The 10,227-nt window shown below is 46.5% G+C and overlaps 2 protein-coding genes across 3 annotated transcripts; one reads left to right on the top strand and one right to left on the bottom strand.

The window, feature by feature from the left end:
• Positions 1 to 457: 457 nt before the first annotated feature.
• On the top strand, positions 458 to 2,330 carry LOC123189533 (probable aldo-keto reductase 3). 2 transcript variants are annotated; one of them, XM_044601968.1, is made up of 5 exons: positions 458 to 801; positions 915 to 1,139; positions 1,215 to 1,387; positions 1,491 to 1,593; positions 1,697 to 2,330. In XM_044601968.1, exons 1-5 carry the CDS (start codon positions 577 to 579, stop codon positions 2,036 to 2,038), a joined length of 1,068 nt encoding a protein of 355 aa, XP_044457903.1. In that variant the 5' UTR covers positions 458 to 576; the 3' UTR covers positions 2,039 to 2,330. The 2 variants fall into 2 exon arrangements, with proteins under 2 accessions (XP_044457903.1, XP_044457904.1); XM_044601969.1 differs by having other exon boundaries at positions 468 to 801; positions 915 to 1,106.
• A 5,224-nt stretch (positions 2,331 to 7,554) lies between these two features.
• LOC123189532 (uncharacterized) lies at positions 7,555 to 8,929 on the bottom strand. The gene is made up of 2 exons (XM_044601967.1): positions 8,521 to 8,929; positions 7,555 to 8,448 (listed from the first exon to the last, which is right to left on the bottom strand). Exons 1-2 carry the CDS (start codon positions 8,596 to 8,598, stop codon positions 8,080 to 8,082), a joined length of 447 nt encoding a protein of 148 aa, XP_044457902.1. The 5' UTR covers positions 8,599 to 8,929; the 3' UTR covers positions 7,555 to 8,079.
• Between the last annotated feature and the right edge of the window lie 1,298 nt (positions 8,930 to 10,227).

The raw sequence follows: 10,227 nt of genomic DNA, 5'->3' as shown, positions 1-10,227 counted from the left end.
CAGGAATCGTAGACAGGACACATGCATGGCTGTGACACACACGATTCGGATGCCAGGCCCGTCCGATTCTCCGATGAGTTGCGTGCGTGAGCTCACGAACCCCCGGCCAACGGCGACGCTGAAATCGACCGACGGGGCGTGGGCAGTCACTTCGCACTTCGGTGTCCATCATCGAATTTTTCATGTGGCGGAGACGGGCGGTGACCCGTCGCCCATCGCCGTGGCATCTGCCTCCTGGACCCACACGTTCCTTTCCCCCGTGGCGTGCCCATCCGTTGGACCAGCCAGTCAGCCACCGTGGCGTCCCACTCGAACCGCCCCGCCACTCACTCACTGTCATGTAGTACGAGGAATCTAGAAGAGGACCTTAGAAGAGTGAAAAAGATCAATGTCCATTTCAATTTAACGTACGGGGTGACGCTCTGCGCTAATTCGGCAGCTCATTCAAACCAGCAGCCTGGTGACCTACTCCATGACGCCCTCCACCGCACTATAAATTGCACCGCAGCATTGCACTGCAAGTTCCAGACCTACTTACTCATCCACCAATCATCAGTTCATCACAGCACGAACGACATGGCTGCTGCTCCGGTGGTTGTGCCGCGCATGAAGCTGGGCTCGCAGGGGCTGGAGGTCTCGGCGCAGGGCCTCGGCTGCATGGGCATGTCCGCGGCCTACGGCGAGCGCAAGCCCGACCAGGACATGATCGCGCTCCTCCGCAACGCCGTCGCCGCCGGCGTCACCTTCCTGGACACCTCCGACATCTACGGCCCCCACACCAACGAGCTCTTGCTCGGGAAGGTAGGTTACCATACTACAGCCACCCGACGTGTTCCTTGGCTCCCTTCTAGTAGTTGCCATATCATTCGCACGCGGATGTCTGACCGGCAAGGGTTCTCCGTGTGATAAAGCAGGCGCTGCAGGGAGGGGCGAGGGAGAAGGTCCAGTTGGCCATGAAATTCGGCATCACGCCGGCCCGGGAGGTCCGCGGCGACCCGGCGTACGTGCGGGCGGCGTGCGAGGGCAGCCTCGCTCGGCTCGGCTTCGAATGCATCGACCTCTACTACCAGCACCGCATTGACAAGAATGTTCCCGTCGAGATCACGGTCAGTCCCTACTACGTAGTAGCACTTGTTCAGGTTCGTTTCATTTAGACAGATTGAGGGCTTGCAGGTATCGACCAGTCTACCTTCTTGACTTCCGTATGCATGTAGATGGGTGAGATCAAGAAACTAGTCCAAGAAGGAAAGGTGAAATACGTCGGGTTGTCGGAAGCCTCGGCGTCGACAATCAGAAGGGCACATGCAGTTCATCCGATCACTGCCGTTCAGCTGGAGTGGTCTTTGTGGTCAAGAGATGTTGAAGAAGATATAATACCAACTTGCAGGTTTTTGCAACGACCATAAACCTACCTTTTCTTTTCAAAATCAGCTTCATAGTACTTTATGAAACGTCCTCAAAAAGAACTTACAAATTATTTACTGTTTCAGAGAAGTTGGCATTGGAATTGTTGCGTACAGTCCACTAGGCAGAGGTTTTCTATCCACTGGACCAAAACTGTTGGACACATTACCAGAGAACGATTTCCGCAAGGTAAATGAACCACCCATGACACTTCCTTCTTCATACGGTTAGCTGGCTTTTTTTCTTTCTCTTTTCTCCTTTTTCTAACAAATGCATCCCATTGTGTTTTAAGAATCTCCCAAGATTTCAACCCGAGAACATGGAGAAGAACGCGGCGATATTCGAGCGCGTGAGCAAGATGGCTGCGAGGAAGGGTTGCACGTCGTCCCAGCTCGCGTTGGCTTGGGTTCACCATCAGGGAAGCGATGTGTGTCCTATACCTGGCACAACGAAAGTTGAGAATCTCAAGCAGAACGTGAGAGCGCTTTCTGTGGAGCTCATGGCTGAGGAGATGGTTGAGCTCGAGTCCTATGCCGCCATGGATGCGGTCCAAGGTGATCGCTACCACATCACGTTCCTCAACACCTGGAAGGACTCCGGGACTCCTCCCCTGTCATCCTGGAAAGCCACTTAATTGGGTATCATCGAAATCAATCACTATGTTGATGCTTTGTATCACTAGTTTGAAATAGTTGCAAATCAAATAATTCCATGAGCACTCCGTGCATGGATGAAATCATGGAACTACCAATTGTTTGCTAATGTAGTGCAATTCCTCCCCATGATTACGTTCACGGTACTAAAAAATGTCTTTGTATAATTGGACAGGATGTATATCACCTGGGTGTTTGCTACTTCTTAAACTTGCGTTGATTTTTCTTTGAAGTGGAAAGAGTGATGCATCAAAATAGAGATAAGTATTTCCTTCAGTTAAGAAGTAAGGTATCAATCGAGTAAGAGGCACAAGCAAGTCTTCAATCTATGCACCTGCACAAACTAACAAACACTTGCACTCAACGCGAAAAAGGGGTTGTCAATCCCTTCACTGTCTCGACCAAGAGTGAGATCTAATAGAGATAGGTATAAAAGATAAATAAAAAAGGCAAACTAAAATAAATCTAAATAAATTGCAGCAAGATATTTTTGGGTTTCTTGGTTTATAGATCTGAAAATATATGATGGAAAATAGACCCGGGGGGCATATGTTTCACTAGAGGCTTCTCTCTTCAAAAAAAAACATACGATGGGTAAACAAATTACTGTCGAGCAATTGATTGAAAAGCGCAAAGTTATGACGATATCCAAGGCAATGATTATGAATATAGGCATCATGTCCGTGTCAAGTAGACCGACTCCTGCCTGCATCTACTACTATTATTTCACACATCGACCGCTATCCAGCATGCATATAGAGTATTAAGTTTATAAGAACGGAGTAACGCCTTAAGTAAGATGACATGATGTAGAGGGATAAACTCAAGCAGTATGATGAAAACCCAATTTTTTTTACCCTTGATGGCAACAATACAATACGTGCCTCGCTACCCCTGACTTTGTCACTGGGTGAGGACACCGCAAGGTTGAACCCAAAACTAGGCACCTCTCCCATTGCAAGAAGAACCAATCTAGTTGGCCAAACCAAACCGACAATTCGAAGAGAAATACAAAGATATTTAATCATGCATAAAAGAGTTCAGAAAAGACTCAAATAATATTCATAGGTAATCTGATCATAAATCCACAATTCATCGGATCTTGATAAACACACCGCAAAAAAATATTACATCGGATAGAACTCCAAGAACATCGAGGAGAACATGGTATTGAAGATCATAGAGAGAGAGAAGAAGCCATCTAACTACTAGCTATGGACCCGTAGGTCTGTGGTAAACTACTCACGCTTCAACGGAAGGGCGACAGAGTTGATGTAGATGCCCTCCATGATCGAATCCCCCTTCGGCAGGGTGCCAAAAAAGGCCCCAAGATGGGATCTCACGGGAATAGAGGCTTGCGGCAACTAAAAGTATTTTGGTGGACCCTTCTATTGGTTTGGGAATATTTGAGAATTTATAGCGCAAGAATTAGGGTTGGGTGACTCCCGAAGGGCCCACAAGGTAGGGATCAGGCGGCCCCCCCTAGGGCGCGGCCTGAGAGCTTGTGGGTCCCTCTGGACTCTTCTGGCCCCCTCTCCAAGCTTTGTGGATGTCTTCTGGTCCAAGAAAAATCATCCGAAAGTTTTATTGCGTTTGGACTCCGTTTGATATTCCATTTCTGTAAAACTCAGAAACAATGAAAAAACAGAAACTGGCACTGGGCTCTAGGTTAATAGGTTAGTCCAAAAATAATATTAAATAGCATATTAATGCATATTAAACATCTAAAACAGATAATATAATATCATGAAACAATAAAAAATTATAGATACGTTGGAGACGTGTCAAGCATCCCCAAGCTTAATCCCTACTCGTCCTCGTGTAGGTAAATGATAAAAACAGAATTTTTGATGTGGAATGCTACCTAACATATTTATCCATGTAATTTTCTTTATTGTGGCATGAATATTCAGATCCATAAGATTCAGAATAAAAGTTTAATATTGACATAAAAACAATAATACTTCAAGCATACTAATAAAGCAATCATGTCTTCTCAAAATAACATGGCCAAAGAAAGTTACCCCTACAAAATCATATAGTCTGGCTATGCTTCATCTTCATCACACAAAGTATTTTATCATGCACAACCCCGATGACAAGCCAAGCAATTGTTTCATACTTTTTACGTTCTCAAACCTTTTCAACTTTCACGCAATACATGAGCGTGAGCCATGGATATAACAGTATAGGTGGAATAGAATATGGTGGTTGTGGTTAAGACAAAAAAGAAGGAGAAAGTCTCACATCAACTAGGCGTATTAACGGGCTATGGAGATGCCCATCAATAGATATCGATGTGAGTGAGTAGGGATTACCATGCAACGGATGCACTAGAGACATAAGTGTATGAAAGCTCAAAAAGAAACTAAGTGGGTATGCATCCAACTTGCTTGCTCACAAAGACCTAGGGCAATTTGAGGAAGCCCATCATTAGAATATACAAGCCAAATTCTATAATGTAAAATTACCACTAGTATATGAAAGTGACAAAATAAGAATATGGTGCTACTTTGAAGCACAAGTGTGGAAAAAGGATAATAACATTGTCCCTTCTCTCTTTTCTCTCATTTTTTGGTGGGCTTCTTTGGCCTCTTTTATTTTTTTGGCTTCTTTGGCCTCTTATTTTTATAAAGTCCGGAGACTCATCCCAACTTGTGAGGGAATCATAACTTCCATCATCCGTTCCTCGACAATGCTGTAATAATGATGATCATCACACTTTTATTTACTTACAACTCAAGAATTACAAATCGATATTAGAACAAAATATGACTCTATATGAATGCCTCCGGTGGTGTACCGGGATGTGCAATGATCAAGAGTGACATGTATAAAAAAATATGAATGGTGACCTTTCCACAAATATTATGCCGACTACATGATCATGCAAAGCAATATGACAATGATGGTGCGTGTCATAATAAAACTGTTGGGAAACATAGCATGCAATTTTAAAAAAATTCCTATGCTCACGCAAGATCTATCTAGGAGATGCATAGCAACGACAGGGGGAGAGTGTGTCCATGTACCCTCGTAGACCGAAAGCGGAAGCGTTTGACAACACATTTGATGTAGTCGAACTTCTTCTAGCTTCGACCGATCAAGTACCGAATGTACGACACCTCCGAGTTCTGCACACGTTCAGCACGATGACGTCCCTCGCCTTATTGATCCAACAAGGTATCAAGGAAGTAGACGAGTTCCATCAACACACCGGTGTGGTGACGGTGATGGTGAAGTGATTCTCGCAGGGCTTAGCCTAAGCACTGCAAAACTATGACCGGGGGAGTAAACTGTGGAGGGGGGCGCCACACACGGCTAACGATTGTTGTTGTGTGTTCTAGGCGCCCCCTCTGTAACGCCCTCGATGCGGCTATATCTCCCACGTGTCGAAGCACGACTTAGAGGCATAACCGCAATGCAAGCTATGTCGCAAGTGAGGTAATCTTCACAACAACCCATGTAATACAATAAGGGGAAAAGGATACATAGTTGGCTTACAATCGCCACTTCACATAAATACAAGAATAAAGCATTACATCATCCAATACACTCATGGTCCGACTACGGTACCAAAATAAAAGATCAACCCCAACATGCGACATGGTCCCGATCGCCCCAACTGGGCGCCACTACTGATCATCATGGAAAGACACATAGTAACGGCGTGAGTCTTCGTCGAACTCCCACTTGAGCTCAAGCGCATCATTTGGAACAGAATCTTCGGGCCCTGCATCTGGTTTGGAAGTAATCTGTGAGTCACGGGGACTCAGCAATCTTACACCCTCGCGATCAAGACTATTTAAGCTTATGGGAAAGGCAGGGTAATATGTGGAGCTGCAGCAAGCGACTAGCATATATGGTGGCTAACTTGTTCGCAAAAGAGAGCGAGAAGAGAAGGCAAAGCACGAACGAAGAACTAGAGAAACAACCTACGGCAAACATTACTCCAACACCGTGTTCACTTCCCGGACTCTGCCAAGAAGAGACCATCATGGTTACACACGCAGTTGATTCATTTTAATTAAGTTAAGGTTCAAGTTATCTACAACCGAACATTAACAAATTCCCATCTGCCCATAACCGCAGGCACGACTTTCGAAAGTTCAAGTCCCTGCAGGGGAGTCCCAACTTAGCCCATGACAAGCTCTCACGGTCAATGAAGGATATACCTTCTCCCGAGATATTCCGATCAGACTCGGTATCCCGGTTCTACAAGACAACTTCGACAAGTTAAAACAAATCCAGCAACACCGCCCGAATGTGTTGACAAATCCCGATAGGAGCTGCACATATCTCGTTCTCAGGGCACACTAAGATTGTCTAAACTTCCGGTAGGCCAGCCCAGAGTTGCCCCTGGTGGCCACCGGCGGCTGACGAGGTGGACCAACACTCAGAGGAGCACTGGCCTGGGGGGGATTAAATAAGATGACCCTTGGGCTCCGGAAACCCAAGGGAAAAAGAGGCTAGGTGGCAAATGGTAAAACCAAGGTTGGGCATTGCTGGAGGAGTTTTAATCAAGGAGAACTATCAAGGGGTTCCCATTATCACCCAACCGCGCAAGGAACGCAAAATCCGGGAACATAACACCGATATGACGGAAACTAGGGCGGCAAGAGTGGAACAAAACACCGGGCATAAGGCCGAGCCTTCCACCCTTTACCAAGTATATAGATGCATTAATTAAATAAGAGATATTGTGATATCCCAACAAAATATCCATGTTCCAACAAGGAACAAACTTCAATCTTCACCTACAACTAACAACGCTATAAGAGGGGCTGAGCAAAGTGGTAACTTAGCCAAACAATGGTTTGCTAGGACAAGGTGGGTTAGGGGTTTGGCTTAACAATATGGGAGGCATGATAAGCAAGTGGTAGGTATCGCAGCATAGGCATAGCAAAAGAGCGAGCAACTAGCAAGCAAAGATAGAAGTGATTTCGAGGGTATGGTCATCTTGCCTGAAATCCCGCAAGGAAGAAGAACGAGTCCATGAAGAAGACAAACGGACGTAGTCGAACGGTTCCTCACAACGCGATGTTATCGGAACCAACCGAAAGAAACAACACCGGAAAGGAGCAAACAACATAGTAAACAACCAACACATCAACATGGCATGATGCACAATCGAGTATGATGCATGTCCGGTTTAATGAAGCATGGCATGGCAAAGTGCACAAGCAATTCTACGAATTAAGTGGAGCTCAATATGCAACGATTTGCATATTGACGAAACACCACGTGACTTATTTAGTTCTCTCTCGTTTATGTACCCAACAAGATTAAATGTTGTTAGCATGGCAAGAGGTGAAACATTATGAAACTATCTAATCTAGGCAAGTTTAAATGAGGCCGGAACAACAAAACAACAAGTCCGGAAACTCCTCATATGCATATATTAGGTTTGGTACTGTTCTGCCCTAAACATAATTTTAGAGTTAATAAACATGCAAAACAAGTACACCATGTTAAACTAGGCATTTTTCTACCCCATTTACATATAAAGATTATTTAAAACCGAGCTACGGTTATTTAGTTATGAATTAAATCATTTTAACATGGCAATAAGGCAAATAAATGCAAACAGTAGTTTAAACATTTTAAACATGGTTAAAAGTTGGATATTATGAAACTAGACACAATTCTAAGCATTTTTCATATATAAATTATTTTAATCCGATGCACGGTTTGTGAATTATTGATGCATGAACAAAGAGGGTTTTTCTGCAAAACTCGCAGTCTCTGGATAATGTCTAAATTCGCATGCAAGGAAAAAACACATCACGGGCCGAAACTACTGGGCGCAGGACATCAGCAGTAGCAGAATCAGGCCAAGCCCAAGTAGGAACAGAGGAGGGGCGTTGGGGATCTGCTCACCATGGGCCAAGGCCCGGTCGGTGGAGAGGGAGGCCGGGAGGGGGCGACGCTGGGCCTTGGAGGTCGCGGTCAACGAGCGGCTCTACCGAGCGAGCTGCTGCTGCTTGTTACTGAAGAACGAAGAACAGAAGCAGTAGCAGTTTCATGGCGATGCAGAAAATGGGCAGAGGCGCGATGCAGAGGCAGGGGACCAGCGGGCGCGGCAGATCTGGGCAGTCCGAGGGTCGGGGAAGCGGTTCCCGGCGACGAGGAACTCCGATGGTGGCACTGCTCGATGGAGCGAAGCAGGCAGCAGCGGGATCGTGCGGGCGAAGCAGAGGACGGCGTCGAGCTCGTTCACGAGCAGAGGACGACGGCGGTCTCGGCGCGAGCTCCCGGCGACGAGGTGTGATGCAGGGGAGGCAGACGAGGCGGCGGGGAAGGCCGGGACTGCAAGGGCGCGAAGACGACGACAACAACGTGGTCGGCAAGCAGGGGAGGCCATGGCGTGCTGCTTGCCTCCTGCAGTTTCCTGAAGAGGACAGAGAGCAGATGAGAGAGGGAACCAGAGGAAGGAGAGAAAGGGAGCCAGGGTAGCGCTCACTGAGACGGTGACGGTGGAGATGCCCGGGACCCTCCTGGTCCAGATCAAGCGAGGCAGGAGGACTCGGGCTGTAGCCATGGTGCGGGAAGCAACTGTAGGGAAAAGACAAGGAGAGAGATGGCGTGAGCGAGCGAGAGAGAGACAGGGGAAAAAAGGAGGATGGAAAGGAAAACAGAGGTGACGGTCCTGCTGGTTGTCGGTGAGGAGCGGCTCGGGAGGCCTCGGGCACGAGGAGCGGGGCTGGCTCTATGGTTGGTGGGAAGGATCGATGGCGAGAAGTGGCTGGCGCTGGTTGACTCCGGTTGAATCGGGAGGAAATCCAAAGGAGGAAGGAGGTTGGTCAGGTGGTTCGAATGGATCGGGCAAGACCCCGAGGCTGGAGGAGACAGTGGGCGGCGACGGCGGCGGGGAGGATTTGAGGGATTGGACAACTAGGTCTAGGTTAGGCTGTTTATATAGCAAGTAGGTAAATAGGAGGGAGTTTTTGGATCATCTGATCAAAATCGGACGGTCCGAGATAAATAGGTTAGGTAGCCCAAATAATAAACCGAAGATATTTTAAAGATGTTTGGTGATGATCCGGACCCGACGGTAATGACGGAGCGGGTCCGGTTCGGAGAAGTTTCGGACATGCACGTGAGGGGTTTGAGTATTGTGTAGAGAGGGTCAAACGGTCGGGTAACAAACGAATGGTCGGTCTTGAGCAAGGTCAACAGAGACGAGGAAGAAGCGGCAACTATCAATGGGTGCAAGTGTGGTTGGGCTCAGAACGGACAAGGGAGAGAACTCGGAGAACCCGAACGAATGCAAGTTTCGAAAACATGCAGATGTAATGCGGATGATGCCATGGCAATATGCAACACGCAAGTGAAAGACAAGGCAACAACAACGAATAACTGGAAGACACCTGGCGCATCAGTCTCGGGGCGTCACAACACTCCACCACTACGAGAGGATCTCGACCCGAGATCCTAGGGATGGCACCGGAGGGACAAGGAAGAGAAAGAGAAGAGGTAAACCAAATTGCTTCTTTGACAATTGAGTGAAACCAAATAACCTTGCGAGGTTGAACAAATTCGAGAAAAGAATACAACAAAGGTGAACAAAGTTGAAACCTCCCTTAGGGAAGAGGAACAAGGAACCTTACTAGACTCTTGTAGGTTGAAAGACATAAGAAAATTGTTACGATGGACAATAGGTACATGCAAGTACTCCGATTGAAACAAGATGAAGACTTGATGAAATGAGAGAACTTGAGCAAAATTGACACAGCACTCCGGTTAAATGGATAAACCAAGGAAAGAACAGGATCCTGACAAGAACAAGAAGAAGGTTTGAAGAGAGCAGCAACACAATGCCTCCGGAACAGAAAAAAGAGTGGAATGGAATGAACGAACTGAAACAAGATCTTGAGAGAGCACGCTTACGGCAAATGCTAGAACAGAATTGTTGGAAAACCAACAAGGAAAAGAATAAGTTTGATATGGTCTTATGGAATATATCCCAAATTATGAGGTGACAACCTGCCACTCACGGGAAAAGAATTGGATAGATATGAACAAATTGACGAGAAAGTATATCGCACCGGAAAGGATAAATGAAGAAATTGGATCATTTATAATCACCATAGATAGCAACAATCCTTAGGGAAAGCTTTAGGTGAAATATAACCCAAGGTAACTCCAATGACGAGATTGATGGATTTAA

The sequence above is a fragment of the Triticum aestivum genome, chromosome 2A (genome assembly GCF_018294505.1).
Source record: "Triticum aestivum cultivar Chinese Spring chromosome 2A, IWGSC CS RefSeq v2.1, whole genome shotgun sequence".
Classification (NCBI taxonomy): domain Eukaryota; kingdom Viridiplantae; phylum Streptophyta; class Magnoliopsida; order Poales; family Poaceae; genus Triticum; species Triticum aestivum.
This window is presented reverse-complemented; position numbering and strand designations above follow the sequence as displayed.

What these genes read in the sequence shown, in the direction of transcription:
- LOC123189533 (XM_044601968.1), top strand. Translation starts at nt 577, where the DNA reads ATGGCTGCTGCTCCGGTGGTTGTGCCGCGCATGAAGCTGGGCTCGCAG. An exon ending in ACGAGCTCTTGCTCGGGAAG is followed by an intron (nt 802 to 914) that starts GTAGGTTACCAT and finishes GTGATAAAGCAG; the next exon opens with GCGCTGCAGGGAGGGGCGAG. An exon ending in ACGTAGTAGCACTTGTTCAG is followed by an intron (nt 1,140 to 1,214) that starts GTTCGTTTCATT and finishes GTATGCATGTAG; the next exon opens with ATGGGTGAGATCAAGAAACT.
- LOC123189532 (XM_044601967.1), bottom strand. Translation starts at nt 8,598, where the DNA reads ATGGCTACAGCCCGAGTCCTCCTGCCTCGCTTGATCTGGACCAGGAGG. An exon ending in TCTCCACCGTCACCGTCTCA is followed by an intron (nt 8,449 to 8,520) that starts GTGAGCGCTACC and finishes TGTCCTCTTCAG; the next exon opens with GAAACTGCAGGAGGCAAGCA.